This window comes from Neospora caninum, chromosome VI, assembly GCF_000208865.1.
Source record: "Neospora caninum Liverpool complete genome, chromosome VI".
Taxonomy (NCBI): Eukaryota; Apicomplexa; class Conoidasida; order Eucoccidiorida; family Sarcocystidae; genus Neospora; species Neospora caninum.
In genome coordinates, this window is record NC_018392.1 from 2,764,000 (window position 1) to 2,790,999 (window position 27,000).

The 27,000-nt window shown below is 58.6% G+C and overlaps 3 protein-coding genes across 3 annotated transcripts; 1 reads left to right on the forward strand and 2 right to left on the reverse strand.

Moving 5' to 3' along the window:
• Positions 1 to 459: 459 nt before the first annotated feature.
• NCLIV_018720 (putative protamine P1 protein) lies at positions 460 to 8,648 on the reverse strand (the record flags this gene model as incomplete). Its single annotated transcript, XM_003882065.1, has 5 exons — positions 460 to 2,226; positions 2,609 to 5,574; positions 5,935 to 7,051; positions 7,698 to 7,928; positions 8,403 to 8,648. The coding sequence occupies 5 exons, from the start codon at positions 8,646 to 8,648 to the stop codon at positions 460 to 462; spliced, it is 6,327 nt and encodes a 2,108-aa protein (XP_003882114.1).
• Positions 8,649 to 12,347: 3,699 nt separating this feature from the next.
• NCLIV_018730 (conserved hypothetical protein) lies at positions 12,348 to 20,613 on the forward strand (the record flags this gene model as incomplete). The annotated part of the gene is made up of 3 exons (XM_003882066.1): positions 12,348 to 16,664; positions 17,202 to 17,703; positions 18,110 to 20,613. 3 exons carry the CDS (start codon positions 12,348 to 12,350, stop codon positions 20,611 to 20,613), a joined length of 7,323 nt encoding a protein of 2,440 aa, XP_003882115.1.
• Positions 20,614 to 23,206: 2,593 nt separating this feature from the next.
• NCLIV_018740 (conserved hypothetical protein) lies at positions 23,207 to 26,515 on the reverse strand (the record flags this gene model as incomplete). Its single annotated transcript, XM_003882067.1, has 4 exons — positions 23,207 to 23,272; positions 23,610 to 23,761; positions 24,212 to 24,492; positions 24,879 to 26,515. 4 exons carry the CDS (start codon positions 26,513 to 26,515, stop codon positions 23,207 to 23,209), a joined length of 2,136 nt encoding a protein of 711 aa, XP_003882116.1.
• Positions 26,516 to 27,000: the final 485 nt, after the last annotated feature.

Consider the following 27,000-nt stretch of genomic DNA (forward strand, 5'->3'; position numbering starts at 1 on the left):
AACAAAACAGCCGATGCCCTTTGGCTCCTCCGTCTCGCGCCTGGTAGGGTGGCCCACTCGCCTTTTTCACTTTTCGCATCGAGAAGGTTCTTTCAAACAGCGCACGGCCGTTTGCGGCTGGACGACTGCTTTGCTTCGAAAAGAGACTTCCACGAAAAGGACTTTCTACTGATTGTCACCGTCATTCGCCAAAAAACACAACGCACACTCGGGACTCACAAAAAACCCCTTCACCGTTTCTCGCCTCCAACAGCAGCCACCCGGATACTCTGTTTTCGTCCCTGCAAACGCACAGTGTTGTCCCCCCGCCCGCCTCTGGCCCTTTCTTCCCGTTCTCGTTTGCGCATTTTCTTCAGTAGAAAAAGACACGGCGGTCGCTCTGTCACGAAAGTAGTAGACCTCCCTGCGGCGGCAAACAGCGACTGCTTCGCCCTCTGAAAGGCACGACACGGCTCTTGCTCACGGCTTCGTCTCTCCGTCCGTGGGGCCAGGACCGCGCTTTCGGCCCTTCCCCTGCTGGGCCTTCTCCGAGGGCGGGGCGTGGGGAACCTGCTCTTCGAACGGCACATCAACAGACGCAAAGTACGACGGAGACAGCTCCTGCAAGGCTGCGGACGAGAGCGAGGCGAGAGACACGCCCACGGGGAGCGAAGCGAAATCCTGCTTGCGGAAAACGGAAATGTCGAACTTGTAAGACGGCCGCGAGTACAGGCGCGCGGGAAGACGCTGCCCCGCCGGGGAAGGCTGCGGACTTTCACCTCCAGCGTGTGTGTCCCCACGCTGCGAGTTTCCTGAAAACGGCGGCGCTTCCAAGCGGTCTTCTCTCTCTGCTTTGAGCGCTGCCTCTGGCCTGTCCCCTGGCGCCTCGACAAAAGAGGAGGACTCGAGAGAGGCGCGAAGGGAAGGCGCAGATGAAGAAGACGAAGAAGACAAAGGCGGAGACGACAAAGGCGAAGAAGATGAAGCAGGCGATTTTAGACAGGCACTTTGCTGCGCAGACGCACGCGAGACTCTCGGGCCTCCCAGCGAAGGTCGCGCTGCGGCGGGTCTCGGGGAGACACCGGAGTCGGTCGTCTCTTCCGCGTTTTCGTGCTTCACCGCCCCTCGCGCGCTCTCCACAGAAGCACCCCTCCGTGGCCTCCTCCCATCCCCGTGTCTCGCACACTCTTCTTCCCCGTGCTCTTCCTCGTTCTGGTCCGGTGTCTGTGGCCCCTGAGGCGAGGAGCGGGATCCTCTGCGCGTTGCGCTCTCCCTCGCTCGTCTCCCGAGCTCCCGCCCCTTCGCTGCATCTTTCACGCGTAGTTGCGCTCTCTTCCCCGCCTGCTGCCGTTTCTCTCCACGGCCCTCGTCCCTTTCTTCCTCTTCTGCTCGGTCCTCATCGCCTCCTTCCTCCTCGTCCCTGTCTTCTTGCTTTTCGGCAGTGCGTGATCGCGTGCGACGTCGATATCTGCATCCCCGGTCCTTTGGTGAGTTGTCTTTTGTTTCTCGGATCTTCAGCTGGCGCCGCGTTCGGACGCCTCTCGCTTCCGTCTCTCGTTCTTCTTGCGATGCTTCCTTCCCTCCCTTCTCTTCCTTTCCCGGCCTCAGCGAAGTCGACGCCGACTTCAACCGACGAGAACGCTTCGCCGAACCCGCGGAAGGCGAGCGACGGGGCGAAGCATCGGGAGGAGACGCAGTTGTCCACGACGCGGAACCGCTGCGATTTCTGCGAGTTGCGCACCTCCCGCTCCGCCCCCGTTTCCTCTCTTTCTCGTCGGTCTCTGGCCCCTTCCTCTCGTCGCGCTTCTTCCTTTCTCTCTCTTCTGCCCCGTCTACTTCCCGGTCTTCTTCCCCGTCGGCTTCCCCATCTCCGTCCTCTTCTCCGTCCTCCTCGGCGTTCACGTCCGCGCCTGCCTGACGACGCGACTCCTGCGAACCGTTCCGCTCGCCGCGCCTCAAGCAGATCGGGCGCCCTCTCCTCTTTCGCTTTCTTCCGCGTCGTCGCGCAGCCCCGTTGTCGCCACCCGAGCCGTCTCCTTCCTCGGCGCGCTTCGCCCCCGCGGTCTCCTCTTTCTGGTAGTTCTGCAGGTCAATCGCCGCGTCGACGAGAATTTGGTCCCCGACGTCCACAGACACCTCGTCGGGCATCAAGACAAACGCCTTGTACCAAACTGAGGCGTGCTCGTCCGGAAACGCGTGCGGAGACGGCCCGCTCGTCACGCACTCCGCCGTTCCCACGCACAGTCCCTGAACGCAGACGCGGCGAGAAAAACGAACAGAGAAACGGAGAAACGGACCGACACAGAACCGAAGAAGACGAACGCGCACGTGCAAACACACAGACACCGAAAAAACAGACGCCTCTCCCGTATCTGTGTACAGGGGGAGGGAGTTGCCGCGCTCGGAGGCAACGGCTGGGCGAGATGCGTGGCGGCGAAAGGGAGAGGTGAGAAGACAGAAACATCGACGAGGAAGAGCGGAGAGCGGAGGGGCGAAGCGAAAGGGCGAGCGAGCCATGACGCCTTTGTGGCTGCACGACAAAAGGGGAAAAGCCTCGGTCAGGGCTCCAACTGCCGCGGCTAAAAATGCCACCGGAGATCGAACAGGAAAAGATCTCGTCTCCTCTCACCTTCACTAACTCCACTTCGTTCGTGACCACAAGTCCCGCCATCGCGCCCCGCTTCTCGACGACGAAACGCAGGAGTCTCCGCTGTTGCATCTGACATTCCATATCTTCTTCCAGAAGTAATTCTTCAAAAACTGGAGAGAGAAGAGGCGCCGAACTGCTGCCGCACACTTCACCTGGCCGCGCGCCTGCTACTGTCATTCTCTCCTCGACGATGCGGGACCGTTCCTCTTCCTCGGTAATCACGGTCCGCCTCGCCTCGCCGCCCGACGTCTCGTCTCTGGGTTGCCCTGCCTTTGTTTTCTCGTCTCCCTGGGCTCCTGTCGCCTCGATCGAGGCCACCGCTGCGTCTCCGTCGCGTCTGGACACCGCATTGACGTCTCGCCCTGGCGCGTTCTCTCCCCTTTCTTCTGGATCCTGCTCGCACGGAACTTCGCGCCTTTCTCTCTTTGCATGCTTCGCGTCCGCTGCTCCATCCTCGCGTTCCTCCACCTCCCTTTGCACCTTCTCGCCGCGCTTCTCGCCGCGCTTCTCGCCGTTCTTCTGGCGGTCGCGATCTCCGCTGCCCCGGTCGGCGGCTTTTGTCTTTGCGCCTCTTTTATCCCTGTCCACAGGCCCGGTGTAGGGCGACCCGTACAAAACGGTGATTTCCGCGGCGCCTGTGGCGAGAAGTAGGGCGAACTGTTGTAGGCCAATCGCCTGGATGAGGCGCCGTCTGGGTGAGATTCGACTACGCTGCCGGTGGAGAAAGTGGGGAAACGGAAAGCTCGTCGAAGGCGGAAACATGCACGGATGAATGAAAGACCTGGCTGCAAGCGGAATGGACCGCGGCCTGTGCGGCCTCAGCTCCTTCTGCAAGAGCCGAACGACATCTGCAACGCCTTCGTTTCCCGCAAAGTCGCCGATAATCTCGTGAATAATCAACAGACGCGCAAAGGGATCCGGAGATGAAGACGGAAAAGAAGAAGATGAAGAAGAAGAAGCGCAGGCTACGGCGGACGGCTCGGAAGCAGAGGGAGAGGCAGCCGCACGCTTGATCCGCTTGGCACTCGGCTCCGTACAACCATCATCCGAACTTTCCGTCCGGAGTTCTTTTCCTTTTTTCCCGGTGCGCCTTCCACGCAAAGAAGGCCGTGAACCTTCATCTCTCCGCTCTCCCTTCAGTTCGTTCTTCCGGTCATGCCTCTGCCGCCTGGTCGCCTGGTCCACGCGCAGGGCGTCGCCTTCTCGGCATTCGTCCGTCCCTTCGGTTCTCGCGACTTCCTTCTCCTCTTCTCTGCTTCGCCCCGGGTCTCCCGCAAGGCCTCTCTGCGCCTCGCCGTCTCCACCTTCTCCCGCGTCTCTCTGGCGGCGAGACGGCAGAGGCAGCGCTGCGAATTGCGCGGCTAGCTGCGCACGCGTCACATCGCTGCTGTAAGCATGCAAGACAGAAACTTGTTTTTCGAAGCCAAAAAGCTGGACGAAATGCGCGGCGGACGAGGCACTGTGCCGATCTGCTTCCAAGGCAACCACCCGTCTGGCACCGGCGCGTGCGGCGTTCACTGCTAAAAGTGCGTACGGCCCCGTCCCAATTTCCAGGACATCCGGCCCTTGGTGTTCTTCCTCTTCTTCCTCTTTGTCCTCTTCTTCCTCTTTGTCAACTTCTTTCTCTTTGTCCTCTTTTACCTTTTCTTCTCGTTTCTCTGCTGCTTTGCGCGCGTCGGGCTCTTCGGAGCGAGGTAGCCCTCTGCTGCCTCCTGAAACAGCAGCAGGGCGGGATTTCTCCGGATCGGGTTCAGCCGCCAGTTCCTGCTCCTCCGCCTTCCTTCTCGCTCTCGCCTCCTGCGCACCCCCTGCCTCGACTCCCGAGGCAGCCGCCAAACGCCTCCCTCTCTTTGTGCGCATCTGTCGCTCCGTTGTTTCTGCCTCTATTTCGTCTCCCCCGTTTTCCGCGTCTGAGGCCTTTTGCGCGGTCTCCAAATCTGGGTGGTTGCGCCGCCTCGCGGCTCTCGCCCGCCGCTCTGCGCAAACGACGTCGATGGCTCGTTGGTACTTTCCCACGCGGTACACGTCGTGGATCATGCTCGAGTGGTTCGACGCCTTGAAGCGGGAGGTGATCGAGCAACAATTCGGCGAATCCGAGGGCAAGACCATCTGCTGGATGATCCGCATGCGAAGCAGCGCCGCGATCTTCGGCGCCAGAGGAGACACAGGAGACGCCGCGAGGACGAAGGGCGACGAAGGGGCGGGCGAGGCGGAACTCGGGAAGTCGCCTTCGGGCGTGTCTCTCTCGCGCCCGACGCTTTCGTCCGACTGCTTGACTTGCGGGGCGCCTCCCCCGCTGGCCTCGCTGGCGAGTCTCTGTTCGCAGTCGAGCCTCTGCCTTTGGGTTGGAACATTTCCCAGCCTGGCTTCGGGCCGAGAGTCGAAAACCATCGGCGTGGTCTCCTGCACAGAACGTGCCTTCGACCTGTCGTGTTCTCTGCGCTCGTCTCGCCCTCGCCCGCTGCCTTGAGAAGGGAGGCAAGAGAAAGAGCAAGTCGATGACAGCCTTTGGATGCGGTCCTTCCCTGGCGCTCTCTCGCAGTGTTCTCCTTTCTCTCTTTGTTCGCCGTGGAGCAAAGCCAGGTAAGCCAGCAACTCCCTGTCTCTGTCGCTGCTCCACGGCGGGCCCAAGGCGGCGGCGGAAGCGAGTGAAGACGGCGCCGGCGGAGACAAAGGGACAGACGGCGACACCTGGCGAGAGACAGGAACAGCGGGAGGGAGACATGATCCCGGTGCCCAGGCGGACGCACTGAGACGACTCGCTGGCTGCCGACTCCTCTTCCACTGGGCCCCTGAGGGACGTGCCTCTCGAGAGGGCTGACTCGACGCCTGCAGCGACTGCCGCCAGGGATCGGGGGCGCGAGAAAAAGAAAAATTCCAAGACGCGCCGAGGGCCGAGCGCGCGACCGAAGCCGTCACGGGCGACCTCGACAGGCCTGGAGCGCCTGAAAAAACGTGAGAAGCGACAGGAAGAAGAGACGGCCTGTTCAGGCATCGGGACGCACTGAGAAAGGGTCGGAATACAAGTCGCGTGAAAACGGAGACGAACAGAGAAATACGGCCACCAACAAAAAAGGAGCGACACCTGTGAAGTGTGTCATACGGGAAGGAAACAGGATGCGCCACATATGCGCATGTGGTGTGTTGAAAAAGAGAGGTCTTCTTGCCTCGGGAGTCTTCATGTCTTGTTCACGCCTTTCGCGGCCTCGCGACGCGGCTTCTTTTCTCCCTTCCAGCGTGTGCCTTTCCGGCTTCGTTTCCCTCTCCCCGTCCTTTCTTCTGGACCAGTCCGCCGCTCGACTTACTGCAGCCTGCGTCGCCTGAGCCTGTCTCCAACTTTGCGGCGCCGCCCGCAGTCGCGCGGGCCATCTCCACGTGCGGTCCAAGCGGTCGACGGCACGCGTCTGCCTTCGAGCGCTCGCGCATGCATGCTCGCTTCCACCACAGCTCAGCTGCCTCGCTGTCTAGGCCTGTTTCTCGGTCAATTCTGCACTGTCTCGAGAGCGCCGGGAGACGCGGGTAGGCTGCCTGCTGCTCCGTTGCGTCGCGTTCACTCGCGACTTCTCGGTCCTTCCCCGGCTTCGAGGCGACGGCGGACTCGACCCCTTCGGGCGTCTCCTGGGCGAGGCCCAGGAGACGCCCGGGACGCAGCCGCGCAGGGGAAGCTAAAGCGGCCGACGGAGACACCGGCGAAGAGACAGGGCCCACCCACAGCGCCTCGGAGCTTTTATCGGTCTGCATGCGATCCCGGAGAAACTCCAAGAGTGCCCGACGCTGCCTTTCGTCCACTTCGTCTGGGCTTGGCAGGCGCCACTTCTCGCGGTCCGAGCCTCGTGAGGGCTTCGAGACCGAAGCGGAGGCGGGCGAGCCTTGAGCGGAGGACGTGAGCGGCGAGAACAGCGGGGACGACGAGGCGCGGGTGGAGTCTAAACCATTGAAGGAAGGCCACGGCGTCCCGTGCAACTCGGGCTCGCCTCTATGGAGCCACAAGTCGTTGAATTTTTCCAGAAACGAGGTGAGCAACTCGCGAGTAGCTTCCGGCCCGGAAAACGCCCGGCCGAGGTCCTGGCGGTCCGCGAGGCCGCCTAGCGCGGCTTCAGCGTCTGTCGATCCGCGGGCAAACCGCGGCGCCGAGACGAACCTCTCGGCATCTGCAGAAACGGGAGCAGTCTGGCTCAGAACGTCCTGGGAGACGCCGGCTTTGCCCTCGCCTCTGCATGCAAAGACAGCGCCCTGGGCCTGAACGGCTGGGGGTCGGGCGACAGCGTGGAGAGTCGCCGGTGCAGAGACACCGTGGGGACCGCCGGGGACGAGCTTCGCATCGCATGCGCCGTGAGGCAGAAGACACGGCGTTGCAGTGAATGCCGCAGGAGCAGAAGGCAGACGGACCGAAGGTGGAGGTTGAAGGGCCGAGCTTCCCGCCTAGACCAGAGAGAAAACAGTCGATCAAGAAAAACGGAGGTTTCCAAATGACAGCCACAAACGCACAAAGTGACACAACAACCAGCGACAGCTACAGAAAGCGAAATGGCAGCACCACCCCTAAAACACATCTGTGCCTAGAAACAGATATATGCAGATATATATATATATATATATGAATACAGAGGTATCTAGATATGAAGATACACAGCGCCGTCTATAGAGATATAGCTACATAGATCTACATATCTATCTAACTATCTATCTATCTATCCATATATATATATATATATATCGACGTATATAGATATATCTACATATATATAAATATATCTACGTATGTGTAAACATGTATATATATATATATATATATACATGTATACATATCTATATAAATATATATATATATATATATATATATATATATATACATATTCAAGTATATGTACCTATGAACAAGTGCACAAGAAGGCGCGGAATTGGAATGCACAGAGAGTCGTATGAAGAGCTGAGGACAACGCCCTGTCGCAGAAGAGACGGGTTTTCGAGATCCACACGGATGGGCGGCTGCGACGCAGCACTTGTCCCTCGGCGTCTGTTTCTTTCGCTTGTTTTGCATGCGTCCATCTCTGGGGCGCCTCCTCACTTTGGCGTCGTTCGCGTCTGCCTTTGCCGAGCGCCTCAGTCTGTTCCAGCGCCGCTCTTCACCGCCAGTGTCGTGGAGAGTCACGACGCGGCCTCGCCACGCTTCCTCTCTGGTGGCGCACGAGCGGCGCTCCACAGGCTCCCAGAAACTTTTCTCGCACGAGAAGGAAGTCGATATGAAGGCCTCTGCAGTTCCCGCCGGACATCGTCTCCACTTCGCACACTTGTCGCACTGTACCGGAGGACCGGGGAGACACGCAGAGGAGTGCGAAGGAGCGATTGATCGAGAAAGCGACGCGGCGACAGTAGGGGAGAAAAGAAAGGAGAGAGGAAGGAGAGAAGGCAACGGAGAGAGGAAGCCGGCGAAAAAACAGTGAGAATGGAGGTGAAGGCGCGAAGCAACAACAGACGGGAAAAAGAAAAATCAGACACGAAGAAAAACGGAAAGGGAGGAGAGACGTAAGAGCAGGAGAAACAGGCACGCGAAGTTGGAGAGAAGCCGAGACCGAGGAGACAACCCCAACAATATTTGCAACCTGTCCGTTTAGAGTTGAGGAAAGCACCGTATAAGAGAGAGGACAATCAAGGAGAAAAGGGAGATGAAAACAAAGTGAAAAGTGAAAGGAAACAATCAGGGGAGAGGAAGTGAACCAAACAAACTGAACTGTTTTACGGTGTAACGGCACGACCCTTGAGTACTCTCTACCTGCATCCACTCGTCGTAGCAGACGTTGTGCCTCGCTGTCGACGCGTTTCGCTCTGTCGCCCAAGATGCCATCTCCATCGCGTTCGCCGTTCTTCCTCTCTTCTCTTCTGCCTCTCCACTCGTCCTCCTCTTCTCGCTTCCTGCTCTCTTCTCGTCTTCTCTTTTCCTGTGCTCTCGCCTCTCGCCGCTGCGCCTTGTTCGCGTGTCTCTGGTGTTTCTCTCTCCGTCTTCGCCTATCGGAGGCATTGGAGACGCGAGAGTGCGCGGGCCGAGACACGGACCGTCTCTTGACAGCCGCCCCAGACTGGCAACCCGCCTGCTTCGCTCCTTCGCTTCAAGGCGCGCGAACCTCTCAGAACGCAGGGCGGGCTGAGGGCGGTAGAGACCGCCAGCAATCAGGGTCGCCCAGCGCCGCGAAAGACACGAGACAGCAAGTCCAAGGGAAAGAGAACGAGACGAGAGTCCACAGCAGGGAAAGCAGAGAAGACGAGAGTCGAACGAATCCACCTTCTCACAGTACCTCACACACGGGAAAGACGCACGGCTGGGAGCGCACCCTTCTTCGCGGCCTTTTGCCGACAAGGCAGGAACGAAGAGGCGATGAATGCAGGAGACACTTCACGGCCTTTTCGAGCGGCTTGCCGTCACTGAGGGAAATCCTCGAGGGGTATATAGCTCATAGCTCTCTTCCTCGCTGCCAGTCACCGTCGGGCGGCCAAGAACACGGGGCAGACTGAACTTGAAAAGAACGCACAAGAGACAAACGAAGGGAGAAAAGAGAAAGGAGAGAGAGCAGAGAGAGACGAGAGAGAGAAGAGAGAGAGGCGAGACAAAAGTACAACCAGGGTACTCGATTCGAGAAGTGAGGATGGAGAACCAGTGGAAGCGAGAAAGACATGCAAAAAGGCCACGGGCCGCCACAGCGTCACCGCAGCGTGCGAGGCGAGGAGAAAAGACAAGTTTTTCAGAAGAGTTTGGAAGAGCAAAGTTGAAGAGAAGCGGACGTGTGAGAGGCGTAGCTAGTGAAACGCACACGGCGGTGCGCAAAGAGAGGCTGCACAGCGTGTGTCAATCGAAGCGAGAACGGCCCTGCGAAAAACCCTTGAATACGCTCTTTTGTTACCACGTGTAACGATCAGGCTCCGAAGCCTGTTTTGTTGAACTTGTTCTTCCTCTATTATCAATTTTTTTTCTTCTTACGCTTTCCTTCCTTGTCCCTCTGCTTCTGCTTCACCTACTGTCTCTATGTCTCTCTGTTGCACGCCTCTCACAACTATTTACATCTCTAGCCTCGATCCTCTCACGCGCTCGCTTGACTCGCTCCCGCCCTCCTCTCGTCGTGGTTGCCCGAATACACGCCGATCCGAGTGTGTGCTGCGTTCATTGAGCGCAGCCAAAGATGGCACCTGTCGTGCGCAAGGCCTTGCGCCTGGTTGTGGGCTTTTTTTCTCTTTGGCGTGTGCCATAGCGTGTTTTTGACTCCCAGCATGTCTCTTCTGATTCCTCGCTCTTGTGTTCTCAGCGCGGCACAGCGCCTCTCGGACTGGAAGTCCACTTGCTGTCTTCTCTCTCTTCTATGTCTTCCCAGCGCGTCTTGCGCGCGTTCGAGCGTCGCGGCGGGAGACCTGCAGATGTCTGTGTGCAGGAAGACGCGCAAAAAGCCTGGAAATCGCCCGCAGCTTCCCGTGCCTGTCCGTGCCGTTTTGCCTCTTCTCACCGTTTTCCCAAGAGCGCGACATTCGAGAGAACGAAGAAGACGAGGAAGAAGTCACAGGCAACACGACAGCGTTTTCCCAGTGACAGAGAGAGCCTGGACACCAGGAGGGCGAGAGCTAACCAGGGAAGGGCGCGTACAGCCGACAGCGATCGTCTGTCTTTTTGGGAGCGGCGTCGGTCCGTGGTCTTCTCAGGATTCTTCCCGCCTTTCTCCCCTTCTTGCCGGTCTTTCACACTCACGTTCAGAGAAAAAGGCGAAGAAACCGAGACCGCTCAGAACTCGCAATCTGTTCGGTCTCTCGAACTCACCTCGCCTTCCGTCCCAGGAGTGCTTCTCGTCGTGCGCTGTGCCGCCTGTCCCAGCAGGCCCGCAAAAAAAGCGAGAGACGATGTCTCGGAACCCTCTCGCGTTTTCCTCCTTTTCCCTTTATCAAGTTGGCTGTGGGAAGCACGTACAGCGAGGAGACAGACGGATCGTCCTTTTCTCCCGCTCCAACGCGTCTCCACAGTGCCCGTGCCGTCTTTTCCTCGAGCCGAGAGCTGTCCCCTGTTCTCAGGGCGGCGTTGCCCCCCTCGAGACTCCTCTATCGCATCTTCCTCGCTTCAGAGTTTTCCCGATCTGCTGTCTTTCTGTCTGGGAATTCGTCTGGAACCTTCAAGGCTCTCGAGTCAGCCTAAATTTTGCAACGCCAGCCCGGCCCGGTATGTGTAACTCCAGTAGCTGAAAGCGCAGTCAAAACGCTGGTCTTCTGTGGCGTCCCTCCTTCTCTCCCCTCTTCCTCCCGATCTCTTGTTCTCTCTCGCTCGGTCTCTTGTTCTCTCTCGCTCGGTCTCTTGTTCTCTCTCGCTCGGTCTCTTGTTCTCTCTCGCTCGGTCTCTTGTTCTCTCTCGCTCGGTCTCTTGTTCTCTCTCGCTCGGTCTCTTGTTCTCTCTCGTTCGGTCTCTTGTTCTCTCTCGCTCGGTCTCTTGTTCTCTCTCGCTCGGTCTCTTGTTCTCTCTCGCTCGGTCTCTTGTTCTCTCTCGCTCGGTCTCTTGTTCTCTCTCGTTCGGTCTCTTGTTCTCTCTCGCTCGGTCTCTTGTTCTCTCTCGTCCGGTCTCTTGTTCTCTCTGTTGTCTTCTGTGTTCCTGTCTGTGTTGTTCTCTCTTCCCCTCTTGCAGTCTCTCGTTCACTCTTTCCCGCAGTCTTGTCCCCTTCTCACTGTCAGTCTCTTGTTTTCCGTTTCTCTCTTGTCCTCTCTTTCTGGCTGTCAGTCCTGTGTTCTCTTGTTTCGCCCTCTCTCTTGTTCGCTCTCTCTTCGCTCTGTCTGTCATGTGCTAATGCGAATGCTTTTGCGGGCACAAGTCGCTCCAGCGTTCGAGCCTCCAGACCGTTCCCCGTCTTCGTCGTGCCTGCTGTCGCATTTCTTTCGTCTCGGCTTCTCGCCTTTCCCGCGAAAAAGGACAAATCTCCAGCGACTGTGGGTGTACATGGACGCGTACGCAGCCCCCTTCCACCAGAGTGGAGCCTCTCTTTGCCGTTGCGTCTCTCAATCCCGGCTCGCGAACTGCAGCGACAGTCTCGCTGACTCCAGAGTGGAAACAAGAGCGGTGAAACATGGGACGCAGGAAATTGGCGACTTGCCTCGCTGCGTAAATCGGAATATCGAATAGGATCTCGCCTTCTGTCTCCCCTCTTCTTCTGTCTCCGCGTTTCGAGTGTACGAACTCCCCTACCCCTCCTCAACCCCAACAAAGCGAGCAGTTGATGAGAGACATTCACACGTACCCACCTACCGTAGATCCACCTGTTTTCTCTTCGGGAACGCGGACTTTGTCATCAGAGATTCATTTCGGTTTCTCTGCCTCTGCCTGCGGGTGTGTCCGTCTGTTTCGTTTTTTTTCCGGTAACGCCACACAATCGAATCTTGTCTTTTCCTTATCGTTGCCTCGTCTTTCTCTTCGTCTCTGTCTCTTTCTGTTTTCCGTCTTATCTCTCGGCCTACGCTCGGCATCTTTTTCTTTTGAGCTCTCCCGTCGGTTTCCCTCCGTTTCGCGCCCGCAGTCTCCTATCCGGTTGCTCGGCGCCGGCACAGCTGTGGCAGCTTGCGCGTTTCCCTGTTTTGTCCCTTGTCTCCTGTGTCTTCTGCCCCTCTCTTTCTTTTCTTTCTCTTCTTCCTCCCGTCCCCACGGTCTCGTCTCAGGCGCGCATGTGCTGTCTCGAGCACCGCCTTTGTCTTTCTTCTTCGAGAGATGTCTCCCTCTCCTCAGCCCTCTACCAATTCCTCATCAGATCCCTTGACTGACCCCAGCGAGGCAGAGATCGCGGATGGCCGGTCTTCTGTCCGCCGCCTTTCGCCTTCTTACGACGCAGTTCCCTCCAACATCTGTTCTTGCTCATTCACTTGTCCCTCGCAGTCTTCTTCCTGTTCCTTTTCGGATACTCCTTCCTCGTGTGGTGTGCAGAGGAGCGATGCAGGGTGCGGAGAGACCTGGCCCGGGCGGAGCGAGGACACGGACGAAAGCGAGGCGCGGAAGCGTTTGATTTTCTCGCGTCAGGAAAGATGTGGCGAGCGCGGGGAGAGCAGTCCGCGAGGCGTCTTTGCCGCTCTCGGCTTTCGCGAGACGGTCAGCGGAGCCGGCGCGGCGAATGTCTCGGGGGACAACCGGCAGATTCTGGAAAGGCCCGAGAAGGGAGACTGCCGGAGGAACGCAAAGACAGCAGAGACACCGGCGGCGGCTGCGCTCGGCGAGCAAAGAGTCTCGGCCTGCCTTCACGAGGAGAGTATGGACGCAGCGCGCCGAAGAGCGCGAGAAGACTGCGGGGCTCGCGAAAGGACCACAGGGCGAGAACGAGGAGAACAAGAAGAAAGAGGGGGAAAGGGGGAGGGTGTGTTGGGTGATGAGGACATCCACGCAAACGAGTCGGAGGACGGGAAGGCGAGCAGAAGCCCAGAGCAGAGAGAGGCATTAGCGAAGCCAGTCGCGTGTGGACACTCAGCCGAGGACGGAGCGTCTCTGTCTCCGTTCACGGCTTTTCTCTTGGCGGCTCCGAGTGAGTGTCTGGACCGTCTCTTTGCGTTTTTAGATTTCTCGGCCTTCTTCTCGGCCTTTGCCACCAACACGATCGCCTTCTCGGTCTTTTCCTCGCCCTCGCTGCTGCCCCAGACTTGGCGACGCTTCGCCCTCGCCCGGAAACTCTGTTTGGTCGCGGTGCCTGCGCCGCCCTCGTGGCTTTCGAATTCGATATTTTCGGCCGATTCGCCGAGCGGAGGTCAGAAGACACTCGAGGCGGAGCGGAAGTGGGCCGCTGACGGGCGGCCTGCGCTTGGCGACGCTGAGAGGCGCGGAATGGAACCGAAAATCGAGAAGAAGCTGCCCTTGGTGACTGTGCCGTGCTGCCTGAGTCGCGGGGACTTTCTCCGCCTCGGCCAGGCGAATCGCCGTTGGCGCCTCGGCTTCTTCTCTCGCGAGCAACGGATTTCTGTCTTCACCCACGAGCCTCTCGAGAAGGCGCAGATTGTCGCGTGCCCCCCCCTGTTCTCCTCCAGTCAGGTGTCGTTTTCCGCGTCCCCGCCATTCCCGGCGCAGTCGCTCCTTCCCGGCGCGCTCGCGCGGCAGATCGGTCCGTCGAATCGCTTGACTTCTCTCGCAATCGAGGGCCGAAAGGGCGCGCGAAACGGGCCCAGTGAAGAGCCGTGCCCGCTCCTCACCGTCTGTTCCAGCTGTATATACACCGCAGACTTCGGGCGGAAAAAGGCGACGGGGACCGGGAGCTCGGGCGGGGCAGGCCGCAGCCAAGTATGTGCTGCGGGAGAGGTCCGGTTGCTCGCCGTCCCTGCTTCGATGTCGCTGGTGTCTCCTTTTCCGCTCCTCTCCGGCAGCGGCGTCATTCGCCTTCTGCATCCGAACGCGTCTGGTGCGCGAGCGGCGTCCTCCGCTTTGCCTTCCCCTCAGAGCGACGCGAAAGAAGCTGCGCACGGACCCCAAGATGCCTGGACTGCCGGCGCAGGCTCCGTGGGTCCCGGGAACGAAGAGAAGCAGAGAAAAAAGAAGGTCCAGGCGCGCCGCCCGCCACATGTGGCCTGGGTGCCGTGCCTCGAGCACCCTCTGCTCTGGCAAAGACCGGCCAGTTCTGGACGGCGAAGGGAAGACGGCAAACGGTTCGGGACTGCTTCTCTCTGTTCTTCGCCTGGCCTTCGACCCTCGTCTTCTCCTTTTCTTGGGCCATCTTCTTCTCCGATTCATGGACCTTCTTCTCCTTTTCTAGGGCCTTCGTCTTCTCCGGGGTGTTGCCCTTCTTCTTCTCCTTTTGTTGGGCCTTCTTCGTCGCCTTTTCTAGGACCATCGTCTCCTTTTCTAGGGCTTTCTTCCTCTCCGATTCATGGCCCTTCGTCTTCTCCCTTTATGGGGCCTTCTCCTCTTCTGGAGTCGTCGTCTTTTTCCCGAAAGGAGGGAGAAGAGATTAGAAAGCGCGACGCAGAGGGACAGAGCATTCCAGGGCGCCTGCTGGCGGCGGCTGAGCGGGGGCCCGTTTCCTCGGAGGCCGTGCGAGAAGGGCGGAGGGATCAACTGAACGAACAAGGCGAATCGCCTGCAACTCACGGAGTGGCATCCGCATCGTCTCTCTCCATATCGGCGCCGAACCACTTCCTCTGTCTCACACTTCAGCCCATCGACCTTGTTCCTCCTAGTCCGTCTCCTCCTGGCCCTCCTGTTCTGCCTCTGCCGGGCGAGGCGAGCGACGTGGGAGGTTTCAACAAAGCTGAAACGAAGGAAGACTCTGCGTCGCCGAGAGGGCCCCCATCGACCGACGCAGGTAGTGCGTGTCTTTCGGCCTCGGCTTCTTCGTCTTCGGCCTCGGCTTGTGCCTCGTTGTCTCCAGGTGAGGGAGGACAAGGTGTCGGGTGCTCTGGAGAGACGCTCAGGGCCCAATTCGGTCAGAAGGCGGAGGCACTGGCAGAAGGAGAGAAGGTCGTCGCGTGCGTGGGAGAGAAAAAGGGGGAGAGGGGCGCGAAGGGTGGCAACGAGAAAAAGGAGGAGAAAGAGGCGGCGAAGGCAGAAGCCGTCTCAAAAAAAGTCCCCAGCGACAAGTCGTCCTCTGCGAATCTCTCGTCGACGCCCGCCGCTCCGCTTTTTCGGCTTCACTCGGTGGCGCTCTGTTCGCTGCGACGGCAGCATCACGCCTCAGGGCCTCAAGTCCTGCATCCGCATGCCGTTGCCTGCTGCGCCCTGGAAGATGAAGAGGCGTTGACGATCGCGTCTGCTCTAGTGTGGAAACGGAATACTTCCAACAGGTCGACGCCTCTCCCCGCGCCAAGTCGAAAGTCTTCTTTCTCTCCCTCCGTACCTCCCTCTTCTTCCTCTTGTGCTCCCGCGTGTTCGTCTTCGCCTGCGACCTGTGGGGTTGGAGAGAGGGAAACGGCTGCAGACGCTTCAGCGTCAGGTGCGGCGGCGGCCATTTCGAGGCCCGGGAATTCGGTCGAAGAGAAGCGAGAGAAATTTCCAATAAACGCGAGTGTCGCGTTCGTGTTGGGAAGCACCAGCGGCTTGGGAAGTGGCCCAGCGCCTGTCTCCTTCGTCTCCGTCATCGCCGCTGGAACGTCGTCGGGGGCGATCTACGCGACCTCGCCCTCGCCGTGCCTCGTGAGTGCATGCACCTGTCTCCCGCGGCTCGCGTCCGTGGAAGCTTCGTCTCCCTCACAAACTCCTCCAGCGCGCTCTTTTCAAACTTCTCTTCCACTGTCTTCCCCTCCCTCCTCTTCTTCCCAACCGTCCTCTTCTGCCTCGCGAATGTTGCGTCGAGACCAGAAAGCAACTGCCTTGTTTGCCGCAGAGGAGGCGAGTCGTGGCTGTCCGCTGCAGTTTGTTGGGCGCATCGCGTCGCCAGATTTTTCCCAGACTGCGTCGGGCCCGATCGACTTTTTGCACCTTGTCTCTGGGACGCCCTGGAGTTCGCCAGTTTTGCCTTCTCTCCCCGCCCCGAGTCGAGGCAGTCCCGCGTGCTCGCCTGCTTCCTCGCCGCTTCTGCAGCCTTCTTCCTTTCCCTCCGTCACGGCCCCCTCGGCCTCGCCTGTCGCTGCGTGTCCTCCCGCGCCTTCGCTGGCGGCAGACGCGCCCGACGCGCCGGCGTGGCATCTCCGAAACTGGTCCCCTGCCGTCGCTTCCGAAGCAAGCGGAGACAGGTTCTTGGAAGAGACGCCGAGACAGAGCCCGGGAGACGGGGCGGTCCCGTCGGGGATCCTCGCCGCCGCCCTGTGGCTCTTCGCCGGGACCAGCAAAGGCGGCGGCGTGAAGATCTTTCGGTGGACCTGGGCGTGCTCGCGAGAGCTCGAAGCTGAGCGCGAGGCGGGGCCAGCCGAGAGCGCCGACGCTCTCGCCCCGAAGAGCAGAACGGCGGAAGGGAATGAGGTTAGGGGAGAAGCGTGCACGCGGTGTAGCTACACCGGGAAGTGGGAGTGCATGTACACAATGGCTGGGCAATACGATCTCCTCACCGTCGACCTCCAGTGGGGTCTGTTTGCTCTCTCCACACCGGTCGACTCAAAAATCCTCTTTCTCTCCTTCAAGGTACGCTCTTCGTTCGAAACAGCCAAAAGGGAGGTCGGGCGTGTATCGCTGTTGTCGAGGGCGCTGCTTTCCTGTTTTTTCGTCGTCGGCGTATTCTCCGTTTTTCAAGTCCCACGGGCAGTCTGCGGCAGAGAAAGCCGCGTTTAGGGGGAGGAAGGACTCTCAACTGCGCCTCCGGATTGGGATAGGGAGAGGGAGGCAGACAAAGAGACGCCCAGGGAGAAGCTACAAAACGATCTGAAGCCGCAAGTCGGTTGTGGAAACGAGGAGACGCAGAGATGCATTCCCAAGCAGCCACCAATGCTTCTCCACATCACTCCACAGACAGTGTCGGCCCCCTCGCGGGCCGTCGTAGGTGCCCACACTCCAGGAGATATACAACGACACGCCTCTGTACGGAAACAAGATAGACGAAAACACGGCAACGAGAGAAGAGATCTGAGGGTGGCGATCTCTTTTCGGCAGTCGGGCCCTGAATGTGCATCGCACATGTGGCGTGTCTTTGTGTCTCTTTCCCCTTGTATCTTCTTTCTGCAGAAGCTTCTGTCGCACACGCAACTCAGCTTTTCTTCGGGCCTCAGCGGCTGCGGGGCCTCTCCCTCCACGTCTGGTTCGCCCCCACATGTCTCGGTTCTCCCCTCTTCTTTTCGTTCGTCTTTTTGCTCGTCGGCATCTTCGTCTCTGCCGTTCGGGGCAGTCTCTTCTCTGTCTGCGCTGTGGAGCTCTGCGGATGCAGCCTTCGGGACTGCGTGCGCGGTGCCTCCGGGAGGATTTCCCGCGCGCTCGCTGCGGGGGTTTTCTTCGTCGCCTCTCATGTGTCCCTCGCAGGGCGCGATTGGGAAGATCTTCGTCGCGAGTCCGCCCACGTGCCTCGTCTCCTTGGGTGGCGGTCGATGGGCAGCGGCTGTGGGGCGAGCGCTGCGCCTCCTCCAAGTGCACTACGAGGAAGAGAAGAGCGAGGCGGATCGCACGGCGCGCGGCAGACCCGGAGATCGCTCCGAACGAAGAAGAGACGCGAGGGCGCCGCGAAACCATGAAGGTGAGGAGGAAGGGAGAGGCTGTGTCGCAAGCTGTGGAAAGGCGCAGAAAGCCAGGAGGGAAATGGTCTGACTTGACCATTCGCTGCTCGTTGTCGAACTCGCCTCGTTTCAGGCGGTAATACGGCGGAGCCGAGAGAAACGTTTCGTGCTTATCTGGAGGCATCCGACTTTTAAGGCGCTGGAGGTTTCACAAGGTTTCCCAAGTGGACTGGGCATGCGTTTCTTCTTTCCGCTCCAATCGCATCTCCAGAAAGCGCGATGGAAAGAAATCTCGTGAAAAGCGTCTCCTACTTACTCCACGCAAGTTCCACGAATCTGGGGCAAGCTACCCCGTACTCACTTGCGTGTGCCGCCTTCGTGACGCTCTCTATCTTTCCCGGGAAATGCTCCTTTTTCTGATTGCAGGTCCGTCGTCCGCTCCCGAGGCTTCGACTGTGTATGCGGCGCCGGCGACTCTGCGATGCTCCTCGCTCTGCGTGTTGAGCGGCCACGACTCTCGCATCTATCGCTTGGCCTTCGACGGCGTGCGGCGGCTGGTGTCCGTCGACTTGGCAGAAGTTTTGATTGTCTGGGACACGTTGCGTCAGCGGAAGCTCGTTGGCCTGGATTTGAAGGTGAAGAATCCGCCGCTGACGGCTTCGCATCTCGCCTCGCTCTCTGCGCTCCTCCCGCGGGACTTGCGGTTCCCAGCCTCCCCGCCGCGAGGTCCCGCGCTCACGGGCGCAGACTGTGCGGCGCTATCGCTGGCGGCCCAGGCGAAGAAAGGCTCGGGTCTCTTGCTTGGCCGGGACTGCCGAGCCGACTCCAGTCTCGCCGCGCCGTTTCTCTCCGGCACCCTCGCAGTTGTGGCGGCTGCATGCGCGGCCTCGGAGGGGCGCGTGATGGGACCGGCTCGCGCGGGCGGCGCCAAGCCGCGTCGGCTGACATCCCAGGCTCTCGGGTTCTCGGTCGCGACTGCGAAGAAGAAGGGGAGGGCGCGAGATGCCTTCTGCGCAGGCGACGAGGTCGACCAGTTCCTCGTCGCGCAGAGCGCCTCGCGGCTCCTCGCGAAAGAAAACGTCACTCAGCGGTGCAGAAAAGTGAAGCGAAAAGCCGAGCTGTGGACTGGAGGCGGCGGTCTGAGTGCATGCAGAGACGACCCCGCTCGCCACTTGGGCTCCAGGCCTAGAGGCGACGTGTGCGGGAGTCGAGGGGCCGAGACGGACAGCGACTTTGACGACGAAGAAGATTTCTTGGTGGATGACGAGCTTCGAGAGAGAGAGAACGCGCTCGCCGAAGCTGTCCAGCTCCAAATGGAATACGACCTTCGAAATCTCGACCGCCGACGCGACGCGCCAGACGGCGAAGGAACTTTCGACTTTGCGTCGCTCGCCTCTTCGGCGGGCGCCTGGACAAAGAACGGGAGTCCAGCGCAGCACGGCCCGAGGGGAACAAACTCGGGAGGCTTCCTCCCAGGTTCGCCTCAAACCGCGATTCGTTCGCTCTCGGCCTCACAGCTGGCGCCCCAAAGGCGAAGAGACTGTCCCCTCGCGGCGTCGCGGCGGCATCCGAGCACGCAGTCCAGTTGGAGTGAGGCCTCGTCCCCGCCGTCGCCGTTCCAGATGCCTCTGCATGCGCCGGCGTCTCCAGAGCTGAAGGAAAACGCCAAACCCTTCTCGCCTCCACCTGTTTCCTCCGAGAGCTACTTGGCGCATTTTCCGCCGCTCCTTGCGCTCCCGCCTCTCGTCGCTGCCGACTCCCGGGCGACGTCGCGCGAAAAGGAGCACCGGAGACTGGAGAAAGAGAAGAAGGGGGTTCCCGAGTCGCCGGAAACGACAGACGCTCGCAATGGCGAGGGCGCATCTGTCAACGACGGTTCGCGTTCTAGCGACCGCGAGCCTCCCGCGGCTGTGTCTCCTCTGTCTCTGCTGTTGAACTCGCCCCTGCAGGGCAAAGAGCCGCGCTCCGTCGCCGCCTGCCACACAGACACTCGAGAGAGTCAGCTGGAGAATGACAAGGAGAATCGCCTGTCGTCGCCCGCCTCGGGATCTGCCGCTGTCGGGAAGCGCGAGGAGACGCCACGCCCGCAAGAGAAGAGAAAGAAGACGTTCGCAGAGGCTGCAGCTGTCGCCAAGGCGGACAACGCTCTCTCGCGGCGAGTCTCGCCGTCGGTGTCGGCTGGCCAGGCCGCTCTGAACTCCGCGCGAGCGGCCGCTTCTGAACTGTTTTGCGAAATGCTCGATCGGGACTCCGCGGAGGTGTTGAAGACTGCGGCGACGGCTCTCGGGATGTCCGTCGACGAGCTGTATGTACATCAGATGATGGAGCTGCAGCGCCACGAAGAAAGAAGCAAGCGGCGCGGAGGGAGTGAACCGAGAGCCGAGCAGCGGGACAGAAGCGGAGAAGGAGGGCCGCCCGAGAAGGGACTTGCAGAGACGGCGACTGGCGACGCAGGAAATGCCGGAAAAAGAAGGCACAATAGAGAATCGGATGACGCAACACAGCAAACTGACGAAGGAAGGAAACCCCAAACGACCGTCGAGGGGACCCAACAGACTGAAGTACCTTCCGAAACTGAACACAGGGAGACGCCCACTTCCACGAGTAAGCCGCATTCCTCGTCATCCTCTTCTTCGTCTTTGGCTTGCGGCCCCGGGGAAGACCAGAGTCCTCCTGCGGTGGCGGAGTGTCTCCTTTCGACGTTGAACGGCTTGTCGGGCGTGCCTCGGCTGATTGGGCTCCTGGGTCGGAAGGGCTTGGTTTGGAGACAAGGCCCGAACAGTCAAGCGCGACACATCGCTGCGGTCTGCGTCGGCGAGAGACAGTTGGCGCTGCTCTACCGCGAGTTGAAAATGTGGCAGATCTGGCACTTTGATAACTTCCACACTGACGAGCACGCGCCCGGATTCGTGGAGCCTGGCGACCTCTAGATACGACGGCGGGGACGCCAGAGAGCCTGTGCTATCGGGCGTATGTACGTCTCAGTGGCCAAGCGGGTGTGCCAGTCTATAAGGCTGCGCACCTGCCTCTCGATGTACAGAGACGAGGATTCCTACCTCCGGGCAACTACATGCATACATGTATGTGAAAGTGTATGCACTTTATTTACATGTTTATATCAGTTCATTTGTATTCATGCGCGTGTGTGTGCGCACATATCTATTGAGATGTAGATAGCGAGGTCCTAAAAATGGTAGGCGGTGGGCGTGTGGATCGCAGTCGATCTCAATGTCGCCGCGGAAGAGAAGGAACAGAATACGGCCATGGAGCGTGACAGAGAGGCCGTGAGTCTTCTCGTGCATGTAGAGATGGAGCAGGGCCGCCTCTCTCCTCGCTGTTCTTTTTGCCTGCCTGTGTGCGACAGCGCTGCTTTTAGGCCTTTGTGCTCCCTTCTCTGTTGTTCTCCTGGGTCGGCGCCAGAGATGCATGCAGCAAGAACCGGCGGTGCGCTGGCGATCGCCTGGAAGTATCTCCTCTTCTCCCCTCACTTTTGACGAAACGGAAATTTCGTGCCTGCAAAAATCTTTTTTCTGTGGTGGAGTTCCTCCTCCGCTGTCGACGCCTGGCGCAAGCGAATGTATCCCCTTCACAACTATGTATGTGTATGTGTATAATGTGTGTATACATGTATATATTTTTCAATTCACACTTTAGATTGCTTCCTTTTTGTACATATATTTACGTCTATGTGTATGCGAATGTCTATGGGGATTCATGTGGCGGTAAGAGAAGGAAGTGTGGCCGAGTCAGAGACTTGGGACGCTCGTGGACTGTCTTGTGAGAAGGTGTGGAAAAACGTCGACGGGTCTTTCTTCTTGCGTGGGCCGGCAGTGGCCTGTGAACGGAGCTGTGCCTCTCGGGGCTCTTCTCTCCGGGCTAATCGGGGCGTGCATCCGCGCCTGGTCGCTTCTCTCTGCATGCTCTGCATGCGCCGTTTCCCGGTGCCTTGGCTTGCGGACGTGCCGAGAGTGCACCATATACATTAGCATATATATATATATATATATATATATGTATTTTTGGGGTTGTTTGTAAAAAAGTTTATACGCATGTGTGTACTACCTCCGTGATCGCTGAGGCGGTTCTCGCGACGAAGACTCGCGCGTCTTCGCGGTGGAGGGAATCAAGGTTCGCGTTTTGTGTGTCAGTGATCTGGCGGCTCTGAACAGAGGTCGAGGCAAAGAACGAAAGTTTCGATTCCAATTCGCATGCATCTGCGTGACGCTTCTGTCTCAAAGGCAGTCCCCCTCTGAGGGCCTGACAGGTCCAGGCACAGCACACACAGCGAGTCGCTCGGTCTCCTCTCCAGGGGGGGGAGGGGGGTCAGACCCCGTCGGAGCTTTCAAGAACGAGAGGGAGAGAGACTGTGTCTTTTTGTGCAAACGAAAGGCCCTGTGCCTGTAAGATGCATGAGCTGAAAACGGCGGGGCGTTTCGGCCATCTCTGTGGATGTCACGTTGGAAAACACTTCAGCGCATTTAAAACTTCTTCGCCACGTCGAAGCAGGCGAGATGCCCAGTTTCTGATTTTCCTCATCTCTTTCTCCTTGGACTCCACTCGCTCTCTGCCGATGTGCCTAGCCGCCCCTTGTTGTCTCCTCTCAAATCGCCTCAAGCGTCAACTTGCATCTTTGCCATGTTGGTCTCGTCTCTTCCGGGAGCTCGCCCTCTCTCCGCGCATGCACCGCGGTAATGCGAGTCTCCTCGCAAAGACTTCTGGGGCTCTCGCCTCTGAAACAGGACCCCACACGCAGATGGGGAAGACGCAGGAAAAATCTGCTCGCACCGTCCCAAGACCTCCAATTATCCAATCAGTAGCCTCTGGATTTAACACCACCAGACGAGTACTTAATGGAGGGTACGTTGTCCAACCTAAACCACTACCGAATTCTGAACAGATACTTTGAGTAACTAACACAGAACCTCTGAAATGAAAGAAAGCGACGGGGTGTCCCAATCAATCATCCTGTGCATGTGCGCGACATACACACAGGCATGCATAGACACACACGCCTATATATATCATATACATATATGTTTGATGCCTGTGGAAGCCTAGATATAGAAGCAGATATTTCTGTTTGCATGTAGATAGGTGTGCTTGTGCAGAGAGCGCTATATATGCATGTACGCATATGCAAATGTGCCTACTTGAAACTAAATGTTATGTAGGCCTATGTAGAGAGCAAGAGATGGATGTACAGCTGTGCACCGTGAACCAAATAAGCCGGACAGAGTCGGGAACAGCCGAGAAGCGCATCAGCTTGGCGCACAAGCAGAGTGGAAGGACGGCGTGCTGTGTTTTGCGCCGACCCCCGCTCTACACAAAAGTGGCGCGCACGCCTTTTTTCTCTCTCGCGAAGCGTCAGTTCCTTCGTCCTCTCTCTCCCCGGAGAGCTGCCGCACACCCTCCAGAGAAACGCACCTTTGCACGCGTGGCTGGTGGGGAGAGGGAGCCGCCGGAAAAGGCGATGTTGAAACCGCGCCGTTCTTCCGGGCCCTTAAAATCCGGCGAAGTGCAGTGTCAAAGCAGCAACTCCCAAGGGACGTTTTTCGCGAGTTCGACGATTGCAGGGTGGCTGCGATAAAACTGCAGAGGGCGAGGAAGCAGAAAAACACGAAAGCAAACAGGCGCGCGTGCAGACCTGAGCCGAAGACGCGCCTGTAAGATTGAAGAACGAAAGGCACACGAGTAACTCGGGAAAGAGAGCAAGAGCGAGAGAATGAGAAAACAGAGAAGTCGAAAGACAGATGAGAAACGGAAGATGCGTGAAAAGTCGACTCGCGGGGCAGTGAAACGCGCAGCGCGTGGAAGAAGGCAACTCAGATCGACGAGTGCAAGGAGAGGCAAAGAAGAAGATGAAGAAGCCAGCAAGTCACAGAGGTCACGGCAATTCAGAACGCCACAAGCGAAAGCCCTCGGTTACCTCCTGGAAGTCGGAAAGGCTTCGACGTGCAGAAAAAAAAGAAGGAGAGAAGAACGTTCGCGCTGTGGGGAGAACGAGGGCCCCTCCTCCGCCTCTCTCATCCAGGAAACGCCGGCCGAGAACGGCAGCACTTTGGCTGTCCAAAAAGTCCCCTGAAATGTCCATGGACAAAACAGGAACGCGACCTCGCTCTTCCGCCTCCTATCCTTTATGTACTTCTGTGCATTTATCTGGATCTATATGAGCATTTTACCAAACTGTCTATATCTCAGTATCTCTCGATACATGTGTATTTAGGGTTTAAGGTTACTATTTATATGTACGCAGTCCCGAACGTTTGAACCTCAAAGCACACGCATGGCTATGCGGACCTCTCTCATCAAAACCACAAATGCATTTATATAGATATATATATATGCTCTTGAATATTTGCGCTTTGGGATGTGGCTTTAAGTCGTAGGTTCACCCCGAGAGATACGCACAATCACACCCACCCACGCCAGCACGCGCATGCACGGCTGTCCGCCCCCTTCATCCCGGTCGGCGCTTGCTGCGTCCTCACGCGTCGTCTGTGCCTCTGTCGCGTTCGCCTCTTTTCTCACCCCTGGAGCTTCTTTCTTTCTGCGCGCGTCGCGCCTCCGCAGTGGTTAGGCTCTCGTCGTACAGAAACACGGCCGGGGGCAGGGCGGGCGAAGCATCAGTCTGGTTTCCCTTTTTCGCGCGTCTAGAGGGCTCGGCGCGGCCTCTCTGCGTCGCCTTCGGGCCTTGGCTGGACGCCTTTGGAGCCGCAGAAGGCGGCAGAAAGGACTGCTGCTGGAGCAGCGCGCGTGAGAGAAGCACGGCGAAATCCCGACAAAGCAGAGAGCGAAGCGTCAACGCTGACCTGCGACCGCAAAAAGGCAGACAAGTAGGCAACTCGCGAAAGCAGAGACATTCAACAGCCGGCGCGGAGTGAAGCTCTCGAGGACACAGAGGAGCTCGGGTAACGCTGGAAGAACAGTCGAACGTACGCAAAGCACAGTCACTCGCAGCATACCGTAGACTTCTCACAGACGAGGAGGGACGAAAAACATCGGCAAGCAAAACGGCGAGAGAATGCGCCAGAGAAAAAGCGAAGACGTGTGTGTGGGAGGTAGCGAGGAAAACAACAGAGCGGACGCAATGAGAGTGAGAGAGAGTTGGGAACCACAGGCAGAAGCCAGGGCGAGGCGAGAGGCTAGGAAGATCGTCCAAGATGTCTTTTCGCTCCCTAACTGCAGCCGTTCGTACAAGCGAGGGTACAAAAGAGGATTTCTGGGGTGTCCAACAAGAACTGCTCGCACGCCGTAAGAAGCTGTCGCAGCGCAAATTCTGGCAACCGCTGCGTCGACGGATCCTTCGTGAGCAAAGAGCCGAAGAAGCGAGGTCGCATACAGAGAGGTGGAAACCGAAGGGAACGGAAGTGCTTCAGAAGACGAACGAGGGCTGAGGCATGGTAGGAGCTGTTGAGAAGAAGCAACTTCATCTTTGGCGTTTGCCTCGACCGGTGCACAGTCGCGTATCCCTGATGGGTCTCTCTCTGTCTTGCTGCGGCCTCCGTGTTCTTCTCCCGGCGCGGCGCTCTCCTCCCGGCTTTCCTCGTCGTCCTCTAAGCCTCTCAGCAGGAAGCCGATAGGCCCCGCTCGCTTCATTTCGTTCCATTTTTCCTCCTTCTCTCGCTTTTTTTTCCGTGCCATCTCTCTCCTCGCTGCGTCTCTTTCCGCCTCAACAAACACCCAGTGCGGATGCTGCCGCATGGCGTCATGCTCGCTCTCTCCCTCTCTTTCTCCGTGTTCGTCTCCTGTCCCTTCGCTCCCCTCGGTCTTTCCGCCTTCTGGACAAGCGCCGCTTCTCCGTGCGTCTCTCCGCAAACTGCAGTTCTCTCCCAGTTCGTCGGCTACGCTACCCGGACAGAAGGGAGAAGAAGACGCGGGAAAGTGCGCAGACGCGAGCAGGGGATCGGTGAGCGAGAGCAGAGCCATGCCCATCTTGTGTGTCCCGTAATCGACGGCGAGGAGCGACGAGAAGGCGGTGAGTTGCGCATCCGATAACGGGCTCTGCAGCGCAACAGTCCCTGCATCGAGGACACTCCGGAGACAGCTGAGAGGCGACGGAGCGGAAGCCGACGGGGGAGCGGGAGACGAATAACACTGAGAAAGGGGAGAAGACGCACGAGACGAAGAAGCGAGAAACGAGACAGAAAAACTGGACGGAGAGGAATCGGATGAGGAATGCAGAGGAGACACACCGAGTGCAGCGGTTGAAAAAGGACAAAGCCCGGGATGGAACGGCGCCGAAAGACGGGAAGAGGTCGAACGGAGGAAGCGTCGCGTCGGTGTATGGTTTGTCGCGTTTCGCCGCCTCTCCGGCTGAGTGGATCCGGACCGAGACGGGAAGGATTTCAGAAGAGAAAGGGGGGGCGCAAAACAGGAAGGTAGCAGACAGAAGCGGATGGGAGAGGGAGAAGCGACGGGAGGACCACGGCACCCCGCGGGGGACAACGACGACCGCACCGAAGGAGAACGGAGAGAGGAAAACCGAGGAGACGAAACGCGAGCGGGAGAAAACGACGCACGACGCGGCGCATGCACACAGGGAAGCCGAGCGAAGCCAGACGCGAGACAGCCAGAGACAGGACAGAACGGCGAGAGAGGGAAAGCGCCGAAGCAGGGACACGCAAGGTGCGGGTGCGTCGAAGTCTGTGAAGTGTGGAAGGTGGTTTGAGTCGAGACAGCGTGAGACGTGAGGACGCGAGACGCTGGGGGGAACAAGAGAAAGGCAACTGTGAAGGAGAGAGTGAGGAGCAAAGGCAAGCGTGGCTGTCGAGATGGATCCGGAGGCGAACCCAAGAGACGCAGAAGCGCGGAGAACGCCGGCGCTGAAACCATCGTTTCTCCGAGTGCTGTGTCTGAAGGGGGGGAGGTGAAAGAAGGCAGGTGTCCGTTATTCGCGAAACCGGAGATAAGTCAGGAGACAGAGTCCCGTTTGCTGTCTCTGCAGCATGGCTTCCCCGCGGTTCTGCTCTCCCTCCTTCTTCCACCCTCAACCCTGTTATCTTTTTGTCCTCTCAGTGTTTCCCGTCATTTTTTCGTCGTCCTCTGTGCACTCCTCGCCGCCTCTCGGTCACTCCCGTTCGACCTGCCTTAACTTCTCATTCTCTTCTGCCTTCCTGATCCTTTCTGATTCCCTCTTCTCTTTCCTCCAGTGATGTGCGCAACGTTGATTTCTGCCTCTCCCGCTCCCTTCTTCGCCTCTCGCGTTCCTGTTCTCCCTGCTCATGCCGTTCTCTCTCCCGTTCCCCTCTGCCTCAGTTTGCCTGAAAAGGAAAAAGATCTCGCGCCAACCAAGCGACGCCAAAGATAAAAGTGAAAAC